Here is a 16,115-nt window from a genome sequence, read left to right on the forward strand (position 1 = left end):
TGGCTAAAATAAAAATGAGAGCCAGTGTGGTGTAGTGGTTAGAGCGGTAGACTCGTAATCTGGGGAGCCGGGTTCGCGTCTCCGCTCCTTCACATGCAGCTGCTGGGTGACCTTGGGCCAGTCACACTTCTCTGAAGTCTCTCAGCCCCACTCACCTCACAGAGTGTTTGTTGTGGGGGAGGAAGGGAAAGGAGATTGTTAGCCGCTTTGAGACTCCTTCGGGTAGTGATAAAGCGGGATATCAAATCCAAACTACTACTACTACTACTACTACTACTCTTCTTCTTCTTCTTCTTCTTCTTCTTCTTCTTCTTCTTCTTCAAGGATCCACAGAAAATGTGGGGAATGACAGGTCTGCCAGCTTAACTTACTTCACCTGTAGATTGGCAGAAAGTATTTTCTCCATTCTGAAGGCAAGTAGCAGGTACTCGAAGGAAACAGAAGCTGTAGAAACCCAATGTTAGCCTCTCACATAAGTGGGCCTTCTTCAGCAAAACCTCCAAGTATCCCTATTTTCCAGGGACAGTCCCAGATTTACAGAAGCCATCCTGGTTTCTGATTTGATCCTGGAATGCCCCACTCTCCTTTAGGACGTCCCTATTTTCATTGGAGAAATGTAGGAGGTGGATATAGTAGGGTGTCCCTATTTTCATCAGAGCAATCTTAGAGGGTATGGAGTTATCTGTCCCCAAAGACATCTGAAGGCAGCCCTGTATAGGGAAGTTTTTAAATGTCTAATGTCTAATGTTTTATTATGTTTATATATATGTTGTAAGCTGCCCAGAGTGGCTGGGCCAACCCAGTCAGATGGGTGGGGTATAAACAGTAGCAGTAATCATTATAAGCTCACTGGAAGGACAGATCCTGAAGCTGAGACTCCAATACTTTGGCCAGCATGGGAAGAGAAGACTCCCTGGAAAAGACCCTGATGTTGGGAAAGATGGAGGGCACAAGGAGAAGGGGACAACAGAGGATGAGATGGTTGGATAGTGTTCTCGAAGCTACCAGCATGAGTTTGATTAAACTGCGGGAGGCAGTGGAAGACAGAAGTGCCTGGCGTGCTCTGGTGCAGGGGGTCACGAAGAGTCGGACACAACTAAACAACAAGAATCATTATAATCATAATAATCATAATAATTGAATAGGACGTCCCTATTTTCATTGGAAAAATGTTGGAGAGTATGTGGGCAGGCAGAGTCTAGGGCAGGCTTCCTCAAACTTGGTCTTCCAGATGTTTTGAGACTACAATTCCCATTGTCCCTGGCCACTGGTCCTGCTAGCTAGGGATCATGGGAGTTGTAGGCCAAAAACATCTGGAGGGCTGAGTTCGAGGAAGCCTGGTCTAGGGTCCGTACTCTCCAAAGGGAGTACCATGAATGGTAACGGTGACCCCATTTTTTCTAATGTTTAAAGCCTGGTACTTGGAACCAGCTGATGAGTGCTGAGAGCCTTCTCCTTAGAAGCAGGCTCTTGGTGTGAGTCAGCTCAGCCTTTAGATGGGCTTCGCGAGCCCCTTTTAAGTTGGCACCTGATGTCACAATGATATATGGTGATTGACAGATGGATGACCCACCCACTAGTTAAAGTTGTCCGGAAGACAGAGAAAGGATCTGTTTTAGTTTCTGTTTTACTCTGAATTCCACTGAATACTGCAGAACAACAGTATAACAGGGCTATGTTTTGATGCCTTCCTTTGCAGGCTTCTGAATAGCATTTGGTTGTCACCGTGCAAAGCAGGATACATTCAAAACCTATAAGAGAAAAGAGCCAGAGTGCTGTAGCGGTTAGAGTGTCAGACTAGGACCTGGGAGATCTCAGTTCAAATCCCCACTCAGCCATGAAGCTTACTGAGTAACACTGGGCCAGCCATTACCTCTCAGCCACAGGGCTGTGATGGGAGGAAGGGACCATGTACATCAGCTTGAGCTTTTTTGGAGGATATATTGGGCTATAAATACCATAAAATAAACAAGTCATTTCATTACATCGCATAGCATGTTTCTGTCCAGTATTCCATTTCTGCTGATGCTTTCCGTCCATGGCAAAAGATGGTTTAACTGAAGAGAGGCAATGAAATGTACTTGCAATGTCCTTAAAGATCTCACCATGTTCTTAGTACCAAAAAGGGAAATGAACTTGTTTTTTAAGTTGACAACTTAAGCGCTTCTCATGCAGGCTGAAGACTTACGTCCATTGCCTTTCCAGGTTAAACCCTTTCTTCTTTCCCCTCCTCCTTCTTTTAAAGGCTGATGAAAATACAGTGGTTAGCCACCGACCTGGAATTAAATGCCTTAATAACATTCGTATTTCTTCTCATTTGCAAGTAACCAGAAAACAACTTGGGATGCGGGTGGCGCTGTGGGTTAAACCACAGAGCCTAGGACTTGCTGATCAGAAGGTCGGCGGTTCAAATCCCCGCAACGGGGTGAGCTCCTGTTGCTCGGTCCCTGTTCCTGCCAACCTAGCAGTTCGAAAGCACATCACAGTGTAAGTAGATAAATAGGTACCACTCTGGCGGGAAGGTAAATGGCATTTCCGTGCACTGCTCTGGTTCGCCAGAAGCGGCTTACTCATGCTGGCCATATGACCCGGAAGCTGTACGCCGGCTCCCTCAGCCAATAAAGCGAGATGAGCGTCGCAACCCCAGAGTCGGTCATGACTGGACCTAATGGTCAGAGGTCCCTTTGCCTTTACCTAGAAAACAACAACTGTCCAGTGTCCAGTTTGTTTGTATACATAGGAATGGTCCATGAACAGTGTTTTAAGTCAAGCAAACGATTTACATTCTTAAAGGAGGAAAAATAAAATCTGTTCACCAGGCTAACAACGTATGGATGGGTTTTGCTTTCTATTTAGTTTGAAATATGATGTATCTTTTGATCTTCCTGCATTGCAGGGTATTGGACTAGATGACCCTCAGGTCCCTTCCAACTCTACAATTCTATAATCTCTTCTCCCCACTTTCACATACGTTCCTTTGCCAAATAGTTTTGGATCACAGTGAAAGTCAACTTACGAGTGCATTAGTCACAATATAAATGATCTTGCATTTTGACAGGGGATAGAGGCAGTTGCACCATTGCCAGGGGAAATGGGTATTTTGCTGACAGCTGACTTCTGATGAGAATTGGTGTCGCTCACAACTTTTGACTTTCGTTAGCGTCTTGCGAAGAAAGCACAGAAATCTTACGTAATGAGATTATTGGCGTATATAAGAAAGTATGCTGGAAAACGCGCCGTTTGACATGATTGCTTTTCATTAAGTGCATCCTGCTTTTGAAAAAAGAGATTAAAGGATTGAAATGCTACTGCAAGAAAGGAGAAAAGATGTTAGTTGAATATTAGTGCTTTTGGTGCTCAGAATGGATTCATTTTGGGTGGGATGGATATTCTTGTGCTGTCGAAGGGTTCAGCATTCAACAGGGGAGCTGAATGGGGAAGAATTGTAGCTCAGAGACAGAACACCTGCCTTGTAGGTTCAACACCTGCTTTCTCTAGGCGGGGCTGGGAAGATCTTGGAGAGCCACGGTCAGTTAGGGTCGGCAATCCTGAGCTAGATGGATCTAATGATTCGACTCAGTATGCAATAGATCCTTGTGTTCCTTTGATCACAAAGCTGGAGACAGTCCCTTGAATGAAATTTATTTATACCCATAAAAGTCTGAGGCCTAGTTCTCATTGAGGTGGACAACCAGTGCCCGAATGACTACAAATTGCACGTTAGGGCTCCAATGACAGGATGCCCCTCCATACACAAAAAGCTTGCTGAACATTCTAGTAGGGAGAAAATGTTTAGTCTAGTCTGCTTTCCAGTGTGCAAGTATTCTGTGTGTAGGTTTTGTTTTGTGCTTTTGCTGAGGCTGGTAGGAGTCTTTATGCTGTTGATTCCCTCCCAGCCATGGATCCTTCCATTCCTATTCTGACTGTCAGGGAGAAATATTTTGCTGCCCTCACTCTGTTGTCGCTTTTGCACTCACTCTGATTTGGCTTTTAAGATGGCACTGTGAGGGTGTGAGCAGGAGAAGGAAGGAAAGTTTCTTCTCAGCAAAAAAAGAGGCATTGAAGGGTCTTGGAAAGGAAGGAAGGGAGAATGAGAGAGAGAGAGAGAGAGAGAGAGAGAGAGGAGCAACAGGGGGAAATTATTAGTGGGAGCAGGAAAAGAGTTGAATGGAGACTGTGCGGTTTTGTGAAATATTTTGCTCCCTCCCAGGCCTTTCCCACCTCCCCCCTGGCCCTGTCGCTCAAGCTTTGACTTCCTTTGGGAACTTTCAACAATGCTCACATTGATTTTCTGAGTTTGTTTGTTCTGTAGGTCTAACATGCTTGCGGTGAATTCACCCATTCAGAATTTCAGAGATTGCTGCAAAATAAATTATGTCTCCCTGCCTCTTCCCCCGTACCTGCCCTTGAGCAGAGCCACCCTAAATTCACTTCACTTTGGAGTAATGGAGTAGCAGCTAATTGTCTTCAGTGAAGGCGCTGCAGTCAGAAAGGGGTGACTCAAAAGCCATGCTTTGTCCTTTTTATCAGCTTTGCAGAGCAAGCTATCCAACTTCCATTCTGGGTTTAAACAATAGAAGTACACGTAAGGGTGAACGCAGAAGCAACTTTATAAGTGTAATAATTAAACAAACTCAGCACATTACAAGACTTTTTTCCTCTCTAGGGCATAGAATGTGTGTAAGATGTTTGTCATACTTAAAATGTTCTTCCTAATATGATTTGGGTCAGAAATATGAATGTTTTGCTGAAAAAAATGGAATTTTCTGTAATAAGGGACAAGAAAATTTAAGGTTTTCTTTTTACTATGTCAGATGTAACAAATCTTATAAACAGTCTCTGCCCCCTTGCTTTTTCTGTTTTTCTGCTTTGTTCTGTTCCAGAAGATGAAAAACAACCCCTAAAACAGACATTTAACATGAATTTTACTATCTAACAAGACCATTGATCCATAAAAGGAAAGCAATAAACAATGTACTGTACTGTAAAATCAATACAACAGTATTGGTGATTTTTTAAAAAAATGAAAATGTGATTCCCCCCCCCCCTTTACCTGCACTGATGATAGCCATTATTTGGATGGGGGGGGGGTCGGGGTCCTCTTCCAGTTTCAAAATTGGTGACTCCTCTCCTGCCATTCCTTCCCTTGCTTTTCTTTACACCACTGCCACCTACAGAGGGTGGGCTTACCTGCCTTCCAGCTGGTGGGTGGGCTTACCTGGCTACCTTGCCAGGTAATGGGGAGAGGGGATGGGGCGAGGGCCAGTAAAGGGCTGGTGCTCTTCAGCCCAGGCTCACTCTGTTTTCCTAGCAGGTTCATCGCTGGACTTGACTCTTGGTTAGGTAAGTGTTCCTCGTCAGGGTTTGGGGCCACGGTGTGGCCTCCTGGGCCTCCTGCAGCTGGCACCTCTTCCACAACTTTGGGGGGTGGGATGGGGGCCATGGTGTGGCCTGCTAGGCCTCCCGCAGCTGGTGCCTTCTTCCCCTGGCAGTGGAGGCTGAATCGCGGCCACACAGGCGGTATTGCCTAGGAGCACGCTCAGCTTCCAAGGCAAAGTTTGAAAACCGGAACACTCATTTCCGGGTTTCAAGTGTTCGGGTTCCAAGTTGTTTGTGAACTAAGCTGTTCAAAAACCGAGTTACCATTGTATTATGCCAGTCTGTAGTGTGGGGGGCTGTATGTCAGACAAGGCGAGAAGCTGGTGGCCATGGTAGATATTGGTGCCAATGACAAGGGAAAATGTTGAGGTGTGGTGCCAAAAGCCTAAATTCAATGTGAATACTTTCAAGGTGGATTTCTCTGAAATGCTACCTGTTTCATGTGCAGGGCCAGCTAGATAGATGGCTGAGGAGTCTCAATGTGGGGATGAGATATTGCTGCTCAGAAGAGGATTTGCTACATACTGGTTCTGGATTTGCTACATACTGGGGATTTTTTTTTTTTTTAGAAACCTTCCGACACCTGGGAGCAGTTTTGGACAAACTTCTGGTGTCAGGTGATATATTTCAGCAAGCATTTTAAGCAAGTTTTGTAATGTTATGGTTAGTTCTCACAGAATTGATCTTGTCTGTATCTTATAACCTTGCTGTACATGGCTTAGAGACCATGGTGATAATGGGAATATAAATGGTTGGAATAAATAAAATTAATCAATTAATTGACACAAAGTAGGCAAAGAAGGTGAATTTAACTATTTCTTCCTGTGTTGCTGCCCCGCCTGACAGAATTCCTTCTCTAAAACTGATATTTGCATTGGGAAGAAATGAATGGCAATGGAGATTTTCCTTAGGATTTTAGCTAGGGAGGAAAGTGTTAAACTATCTTTCCATGCCTATTCTAATCCTGTTGATTCTCTCTCTCTTTCTCTGGCAGACAAATATATCATTTGCAAAACTTTTCACTTGCACTCTGGCTAACCCAGAAAGGTGTCGGTTGAACTGAAGAGTGTTAGGCCCTGGCTTCAGAGCCTTTTGAAAAGGTCACATGGGGCTCAGAGGAGGTGAAGCCCAAGAGAGCCTCTCAAGTCTTCTTCATTGCCCAGCTGCAACACAGCAGCCCTGCAATGCTGCGAGCGGGTCCCCAGACAGAAGGGAACCTGGGATGCACTCACACAATTGCTTTTAATTCCCCCAGAATGCCTCCATTCACCTTTGTAGCAGCAGCCAGCACTCTCTCTGAGCCTCCCCCAGAACCTCAGAAGAGTGCACTGGTCACTTACAACTCCAATCCTAAACTCCCAGCATAGGCACCAGCTCCTAGCGGCCCAACTTTTTTGTCCCCCCATATGACCCCCCAATGTTCAGAATGGTCAGAGGGTGGAGGAAGCTGAGTATAGCATGGTTTCAGTGGCTGGCTCCTCCTCCTGCTACCATGGAGGGAAAGGAGGTGGAAGCAGCCCCTAGCCAGTGGTCACAGTGGGAGGAGGCCAATTGTGGAGTTGAGCGAGGCACAGTATGGGTTCAGTGGCTTCTCCTTCTCCTCCTGCCATGTAAGGGGAAGCAGTCCCCAGCCAATGGCAGAAGAAGGAGGAGGAGGAGGAGGCTGGGTGTGAAAGAGGAGGAGCCTACTGGTGCGTTCAGCTCTGCCCTCTGGCTCCTTCTGATGTCCTGACTTCACACATCATGCGCCATCACACCATTGTGCCTGTGTCATCATCCCCCTAATGTTCTCCACAATTTGTCACCTCTCCCTCCCAGTAACCTGAACACCAAGAGCCTAAGCGCATGGGGATTCCAAAACCTGAGGTTGGCAACATGCACTCTTCAGCAGTCACTAAGATGCAAGGACACAGTTGTCCTCTGGTCTAGTTTAGCCCTTGAAAGTAACAGCGTTAGGAGGACAATCTCATCAGGGTCCTGATGCTTCTGGAGGAGTGTTTTGTTCTTTTCTGCTTTGTGGCATTTCCTTCGTTGAATGCTCCTGCCAACCTTACACCAGTACAGTGGTACCTCAGGCTAAGTACTTAATTCATTCCAGAGGTCCTTACTTAACCTGAAACTGTTCTTAACCTGAAGCACCATTTTAGCTAATGGGGCCTCCTGTTGCTGCCGCACCGCCAGAGCACAATTTCTGTTCTCATCCTGAAGCAAAGTTCTTAACCTGAGGTACTATTTCTGGGTTAGCAGAGTCTGTAACCTGAAGTGTATGTAACCTGAAGCGTATGTAACCCGAGGTACCACTGTATTTGTGTCTCCTGCTTCCAACACCTGCTCATCCACTTTGGATAGAATCAGACCAAAGGTGAATTCAGGATCACTGTTCACTTTATTTCTTGATGCTGTCACATTCACCTCACACCCTGATGGAGGGTTGTGTGCCCCCTGAGGTCCAGCTTCTGGCATGTCACCAATCGCGTTGGAGTTCAACCACCGTTCTTCTGGCAGCTAGCAAATTGGGAAGCTGGCATCATGCTGCAGTGGTGTGTGTGCTTGGCAAAGTGTTAGTTTGCAAGAGCATTGAAGTGACTTTGAGGTTCCGCATTTGCTGATGGAGTTTTCTGGGGACGAGAGAGATGACCTTGGGTTAGCAAGGAACTTCTCTGCGTGCAAATCGGGCCCTTGCTCGAACCAGGGTCACCCCCAACATTCCCATGACAGCAATAGAAGCTTGATTAGGTGTGCATTAACTCGATTAGAAGGCCTTCAAATGTCACTTTCAAAAGGCATCTGGGAAGACCAGCCCAGGCAGGTTGCAAGATTCAGAACCACTTTCCACGCATGTGTTTCAAACAAGGAATTAGTCTTATGAGGATGGTGCTCCTCCAAATGGAGGAAGGTTGCCCCCACCATTTTGGGATGAAGTGGGGTATGCGGATTCAAAATATGCTGTGTCCTGGTGTAGGACGGTGGGGTGAGGCCACACCTTTATAAGGCTGCATTGTGGGGGCCATGACCTCCTTCCCTCAGTACCCTCCATGAGGTCTAGTACCATGTTGCTCTCCATGGGGGCTGAACAGGATGTGGTGGTAGTGGTGGGGGAAGTGTGGGTGGGGGCAGGTTACAGAAAATATATGCCTTTCTTCAAGCATTGAAGGCTGGGTGGCATATGCAGCACAGTCCAATTAAACCAAGGTCAAGGATGAAGAATCAGTCTAGATCCAAAAGTGTTCCAGAGACAAAGTCGGCCAACACTCTGCTGTTGATATCATAGGGAGTTCAGGCAAAGCACAGCAAGGCAAAGCACTGAGGAGAGAGGTACCCTTGTTGTCTCTAGCAACTAGAAGGCTTAAGAAGGAGGCCTCTTATACTATGGGTCTGCAACAACAACAACTGGCAGTGCAGGAGTTATTGGGGATGTCTTACTCTTGAGTAGGCTAATGCACCATATCATTTCTCTTTAGCCTGGACCCAAAACTTTTGATACTGGTGATCTTGAGGCTTTGGGTTGTGGTTCTTAATCACAGCTAGTAACCCAAGGGGTCCTAGATACTAAGAAGGAAGGCAATGGATTTTGGGAGGTTGATTTTAGTTGTTCCTTTGAATCAGGTCTCCAATGCAATATACGTGAGCGTCTTGAATTTTAAGCATTTGGTTTCAAGCCATATCTTAACTTAATAAACTGGCATTAATAAAACCCTTCACTGTAATGTTTTTTTGCAGCAAGTTCAGAGGGGAAAGATACTGATGTAATTTACATCCACATGCTCGGTATGGGACAATTGCTGATAAGATGGGACAATTTTGGAACACTCTGTCCAGTAGGGAAACAAGCAAGCCAAAAGCTATCCAGTATTTCAGACTTGGCAAAAGGTGCATCGATTTTTCTTTTCTATAGGACATTTGATGAGTAAGTTGGTGCTTTGGAAGTGCAGTTTTGATAGATTAGGATGCAAAGTGGCCTTTAACTCTCTGTGGCAGGAAACGGGAGTAGGATCTGATAGCAAAGAAAACTGCTGCAGTTTTCATAATGTGTAAATGAAAATAAATGGGCACTTCTACTCGAATCAAATGTTTTATGCATACATATATGTGTGTGTGTGTAGTTTATGTGTGTGTACACACACATACAAACAAAGAAACAAAGAAACAAACCACTAATAAGAAAATATCAGAATGGTTCACAACAACTGTCCGCAAAACCATCTATTCAAAACCATATTTAAAAAGTTAAAATCAGAAATTGGCTAACTACTGTATTCTTAATTGCCTGCATAGTTGTGAACAGAAAAGTCTTCAGCAGTTATTTAAAAGTTAAAACAGAAGGCACTTACTGAATCTCTATTAGCAGAGTGTTCCAAAAATATTGGGCTCATAATGCTAAAGCCTTGCCAGCTCAAGGGATGACCAACAGCACTCCTGCAGATGATCTCAGTGATGAAGCTGGAATATAAAGGTTCTGGTAGTCCTTGAGGTACCATGGACCTCACTTGTTTAGGGCTTTATAAAAGTAATGCAAGGACCTTGAACCTGGCTTGGTAATAGATGGGCAGGCAGTGCAGCTGCGTTAAGAGTGGTGTCACTATGACTTCTCCAGATGCCTTCATCAGCAGTCTACGTTCTGCACCAGATGGAGCTTCCAGACCAGACCCAAGGGCAGCCCTTCATAGAGCACATTGCAGTAATCCAGCCTTCAGGTTAAAGCTTAAGATTTATTTAAATAGGTTCCCATCTGCAATAGATATTAAGTGCAGTAATATACCTTGTGAGACATCTTTGAGAGAAGAAAAGTCTAAGGAGTAAACCCTGAACAAATTCAGAGTGGAGTGTCTAAGACAGTTGGATGGCATCTTGTATTCCTCTTTCCAGCAACTGTGGCAGCCAAGCTAGTGCCAAATGTATTGCTATGCTTTTGTTTGGAGCACATCAGTGAGACTGAGAGGGGGTCTTGTTGTCTGGACAACCCAAGACCTCTATACAAACTGCCCAGGCTTGCACCCCAGAGAGGTCACTTTGGTGGTGCTGATGACATGGGAGTTCCTGGTCTCTGCAGCCCCAACTGGTACTGTGATTCTCCAGTGGTTTGACAAAATCACGGAGAAGAAGGCTGTGGATGACTGCTAGCCACAATGGCTATATTCCACCTCCAATGTTAGGGTCTGTATGCCTCTGAATACCAGTTGCTGGGAGTGACAGGCAGGCAGAGTGCTCTTCTGCTCAGGTTCCCAAAGACATCTCATTGGCTCCTGTGAGAACAGGATGCGGGCCAAGTTGGGCCATTGACCTGATTCAGTGGGCTGTTCTTATGTCCTCGCATTTTGTGAGTCACTGATAAGGTGGGTGGGCACAAAAGCCAGTGCCGTTTTGGCTATGTCACAACAGTTATGGAACACCCTCCCAATAAAAGCTGTCAGGATGCTATCAGTGGCTCCCGGCTGGTTGCCCAGGAAAGTACAAAGACAAGGACAAGTTTCTTATAGTCCTTTTTTATTTCAATCTTTACAGAGAGAGGCTATAGGACCCAGCCTCTTGGATAATGGCGTTGCCCCAAGTGAATCTGTATCCCCCCCCCATCTCTCCCACTTCCTTATTCATCATTTTCATCACCTCCTCTACAGGTGCTTCTACGTGCCCTCTGTCTTTGAGCTCTTTGCTCTCCTATTTTTAAGGCTCGCCAGGTTCTGGGAGAGGGAGGGCTGGAATGCTTTCGAAGGACAACGTGTCAGCAAGGTGTTGCTCTGGCTCTCCCGTGATTTCCCAACTTTCCCCCTCATCTGTCTCTGAGCTGCGACCTCCCTCAAACCCCTGTTGCAAATCTATACAGTCTTCCTCCTCTTCCTCCCCCCTGGAAGGGTCAGGATGGGGAGGCTGTCTCCACCATTCCTCCTCTGCCCAGTCCCTTACAAAAGCCCACTTCCATCAAATGCTGCTCACGATTTGACAAGCAATACATATTTGGTTAAATAGGAAAGATTTGGGGGATAAGTTAAGTTTGGGATGTTGAAGGATATGGCTTGAAGTTATCCATATGTAAAGCAGTATTTCTGATGCGGATGCAGTGGAGATCTTTGATGCTGTGTGTTACATATTTAATATTTGGTGTTCACATTTCCGTAAGCTGTCTTAGAGGTCCCCTTGGGAAAGAGAGGACACAATATTTCAGAACATAAATAAAAAGCATTGCAGTGGTGTTCAACCACCTTATCTCTTCAAGATCTCTATTATTCAGTCAAATTAATTCACCCTTTGTTTTATTACTCATTCCAGAATTACTTGTTGCTTTGTTTCCTGAAGAAGCCTGGATCACTAATCAAAGGAGATCTCACATAGTTTCTTCTCTCTCCCATTAGGGAGAAGATGCCATTCCACCATGTCACGGCTGGGCTGTTGTACAAGGGGAACTATCTGAACCGGTCACTCTCAGCTGGCAGTGACAGTGAGCAGTTGGCCAACATCTCAGTGGAAGAGTTGGACGGTAAGGATGATTCACCAACAAGTTGGTGAATCATGGCGATCCGTTTTTAAAAATTAAATTCTTATGACCTTGCAAGTTATGAGTTGAAAGATATGCATGGGATGGGCCAGAAAATGGTTACTTTGGTAGTGTGTCTGAAAATTTAAAACATTCACTTTTAAAAAAATAATAATTGTGAGATCGCTGATCACAGGAACTTGATTCCATCTTCCCATGCATCTGTTGAAGTCCAATTGAAGATGGCATAAGGTAACTCCTCCCACGGGCCTTTGTCAGATCAACAATCTGGGAAGCTGCAAGAGAATGCATGTTGGAACAAAAAACCCCAACTCTCTTAATTTCATATATGCACTCATGGGGTCTGAACTGGAGGTGAGAGATCAGAAGCAAATCCTTGGGGTCACAGTAGACATCTCAAAGAAGATGTCAATTCAGTGTGCCATAGCAGTAAAAAAAGGCAGATTTCATGCTAGGGATCATTAAGAAAGAAATTGAAAAGAAAGCTGCCAATATCATCATGCCATTACAGTATGGTACTGTCATGGAGTTCTACTCAATATTGTTTCAGAGCGGACTCCATTGTAAAGTTAGCAGAATAAAACACATTGCAGGATTCCCAAAAATAGACCAGAGGCAATTGTATTTCATCCAGCAGAGCTTTCCTGCTACTGAAGGCAAATGAGCATAATGGTCACAAATCCAATACATTCAGGATTGGCACTGTCCATAAGAAATCCAATTGCAGCAGACTTAATTTAGACTTACAATAACTTATTATAAGTCTAAACCTTAATACTGTATATAATATGTACAGAACACCACAGCAGAAAGAGAAAGTGAAACCCAGGATCCTTCTGGCCTTACTTTTGTAGTCAGCATGACCTTGACAGAAAGAGATAAGAGAACCAGTTTAAACCAGTTGTACTGAGCTTCTCTGAAGGAATAACCCAAACATCACAAACCTTCTGCTTGTTTCTTTCACACAGAGAAGCTTCCAAAACCCTCTTGAATTAATTAGAATAGGGAAGATCTCTACGTATCTGATCAATACTTTCTGTACTAAGAAATGCAAACTGACAGATACGACCACATTTGGAGAACTTGTGTACAGTTATGGTTGCCTCACCACAAAAAGGATCTTGTAGAGTTGGAAAAGGTTCAGATAAGGGCTGCAAAAAATTATCAAGGGGATGGAACAACTCCCTTACAGATAAATGCTGCAGAATTTGAGAAAAGGCGAGTAAGAGGCAACATGATAGAAGTTTAGGAAATTATGCATGGCATGAAGAAAGTGGATAGAGAAAGGTTTTTGTCCCTCTCTCATAACACTAGAACTCAGGGACATCCAATGAAGCTGAATGGTGGAAGGTTTAGGACAGATAAAAGCAAGGACTTCTTCATGTAGGCGCAGGTCAATTCTGTGTCCAGGGCAGCTGTTTTCAGCTACATCTGGTATGCAGGCTGAGACCCTACCTGCCCACGGACTGCCTTGCCAGAGTGGTGCATGCTCTAGTTATCTCCCGCTTGGACTACTGCAATGCGCTCTATGTGGGGCTACCTTTGAAGGTGACCCAGAAACTACAACTAATCCAGAATGCGGCAGCTAGACTGATGACTGGGAGCGTCCGCCGAGACCAAATAACACCGGTCTTGAAAGACCTACATTGGCTCCCAGTATGTTTCCGAGCACAATTCAAAGTGTTGGTGCTGACCTTTAAAGCCCTAAATGGCAGAAGGAATGTGTAATTAAGAGGTAAAGATGGATGATTGTCAGAGAAGCTGAAGGAAGTCCAAAAAGAGAGAATTTGTTTGTTAAAAATTGGATAAAATTGTATATTTGTGTTGTAAACCAATAAAAAAATTTTACCAAAAAAAATATTAAAGCCCTAAATGGCGTCGGTCCGGTATATCTGAAGGAGCGTCTCCACCCCCATCATTCTGCCCAGACACTGAGGTCCAGTGCCGAGGGCCTTCTGGTGGTTCCCTCACTGCGAGAAGCCAAGTTACAGGGAACCTGGCAGAGGGCCTTCTTGGTAGTGGCGCCCGCCCTGTGGAATGCCCTCCCACCAGATGTCAAAGAGAAAAACAACTACCAGACTTTTAGAAGACATCTGAAGGCAGCTCTGTTTAGGGAAGCTTTTAATGTTTAATAGGTTATTGTATTTTAATATTCTTTTGGAAGCCGCCCAGAGTGGCTGGGGAAACCCAGCCAGATGGGTGGGGTATAAATAAAAGATTATTATTAGTAGTAGTAGTAGTAGTAGTAGTAGCACATATTTAAACTATGGGACTCGTTCCCTCAGGAGGCAGTGATGGCCAGCAACTTGGATGGCTTTAAAAGAGGTTTGGACAGATGCATGGAGGAGAAGGTGCTCAATGGCTACTAGCCATAATGGCTATTCTCTACCCCCAAAGCTTCAGGCAGCAATGCTTCTGAATACCAGTTGCTGGAAGCCACAAGAGGGGAAAATGCTGTTGCGCCACGTTCTGCTCTCTGATTTCCCACAGGCATCTGGTTAGCCACAGTGAGAACAAGATGCTGAAGCAGATGGGCCTTTGGCCTGACTCAGGGGGAGATGCTTACATTTCTGATGCTATTTTCGCAAGTAGAGGCAGCCAGGACTCCTTGACCTCCCTGAGATGCATTATTTACTTGTAGCTGTCCAAATGTTGGAGGAGACTCTTCAGAGTCCCATGGACTGCAAGAAGATCCAACCTCTCCATTCTTAAGGAAATCAGCCCTGAGTGCTCACTGGAAGGACTGATCGTGAAGCTGAGGCTCCAATACTTTGGCCACCTCATGAGAAGAGAAGACGCCCTGGAAAAGACCCTGATGTTGGGAAAGATGGAGGGCACAAGGAGAAGGGGACGACAGAGGACGAGATGGTTGGACAGTGTTCTCGAAGCTACCAGCATGAGTTTGACCAAACTGCAGGAGGCAGTGGAAGACAGGAGTGCCTGGCGTGCTCTGGTCCATGGGGTCACGAAGAGTCAGACATGACTAAACGACTAAACAACAACAGCTGTCCAAATAATGCTGAACTCCAGGTCCCATCACCTCCCAGCCTTTGCCCATGTGAGCTGTAGCTATTGGGAATTGTAGTTCTGCAAGATCTGGATAGCCACAGGTTTCCCCACCCCTGTTTTACACAATTTGTTTATTAGTATTAGACAACAATCCAGTGAGGTGGGACATGAGAGCTGCGCATGACCAGTCCCTTCTTAATTTTTACTTTCAGACAGGGCAGGTGTGTAGATGTGAAGGCAATGCTTCAGAGCTGACTTCCTCCATTCTGGTTAATCTTACAGAGAGTTTTGGGTATGAATGGGTTCTCTTTAAGGGACACCTGTTTTACACACACACACACACACACACACACACACACACACGGACACATTCTGATGCCCAGTTCAGGGTTTGTAGATGGACTCGACTCGTAGACTTGGTTATGAACAGAAATGTGTCTTTCTGAATGAGTTTCCATAGTGGAAAGAGGCATAATGGATGCTCTCTCTGATAGCTGTGTTATAAAAACTGTGAGTGTGAATTCAGCACATTGGTTTCTGCCTTGTCCCCACCCCCCACCCCGCTTGAGTTGCATGAAGTATCTGTGTATGTGTGGGGTTTTGTTTTGTTTTTTGCATAATGTCGCTAGAACTTTTTGCTAATAGTCTGTTTTTCTTCACCTGTTAGACAATCAGTTTTCTCATGGGAAATCCCAACACATTTTTTTTCCCTAGCACAGTTTTTGTTGCAATCATAGCTTCCTGGTGATGTCCCAGTCTTTCAGCTAAGCTGAAAACATTTGCTTCCTAGGGGCGCTTAAAAATGAGAGGCAGAAAGTTCCATTTGTGTTGAAGATGATTTGGATTCTCTGAGATCTCTATAACAGCATGCATGCTTGTTCCCCTTAATACTGGCTGAAGTAAAACAAAAACTAGAAGGATGATCTCTCTCTTGAACTTTTTAGCAGTAGTTTTGTTCTATTTATAACTACCTGAGTTATCTTTCTTGCTAGCAGAGCAGCCCATAAGCTTAAGGGCTCAGCAGGGGCTCTAAATGCCTTCTCCCATGTCAAATGGTGCCGAGTCTCAAAACCAAACTTCACCGAATGAAACTTTAGCTTAGGGTCCAGTTCAAAGGGTGGTGTACTCTTTCTCAGCAGCCTTCCTTAGTACCAGTAGTGTAGTGTCAGTTACTGGTGCCCAGGGTGGGCACAAAAGCATGTGCACTGCCCAAGTGGGTGCCATCCTAGCCCTTGCC

At 45.1% G+C, this 16,115-nt stretch overlaps 1 protein-coding gene across 4 annotated transcripts in view; it reads left to right on the forward strand.

Annotated features, from left to right (window-relative positions):
- CALN1 (calneuron 1) overlaps positions 1-16,115 on the forward strand; it is a 137,051-nt gene that overhangs the window by 54,736 nt on the left and 66,200 nt on the right. For all 4 annotated transcript variants that reach the window (XM_082201309.1, XM_082201311.1, XM_082201312.1 and 1 more), the window contains one exon: positions 11,727-11,851. In XM_082201309.1, coding sequence (XP_082057435.1) covers positions 11,727-11,851 — 125 coding nt within the window. The remainder of the gene's footprint in view (positions 1-11,726; positions 11,852-16,115) is intronic.

The sequence above is a fragment of the Podarcis vaucheri genome, assembly GCF_965113315.1.
Source record: "Podarcis vaucheri genome assembly, chromosome: 15".
NCBI classification, from domain to species: domain Eukaryota; kingdom Metazoa; phylum Chordata; class Lepidosauria; order Squamata; family Lacertidae; genus Podarcis; species Podarcis vaucheri.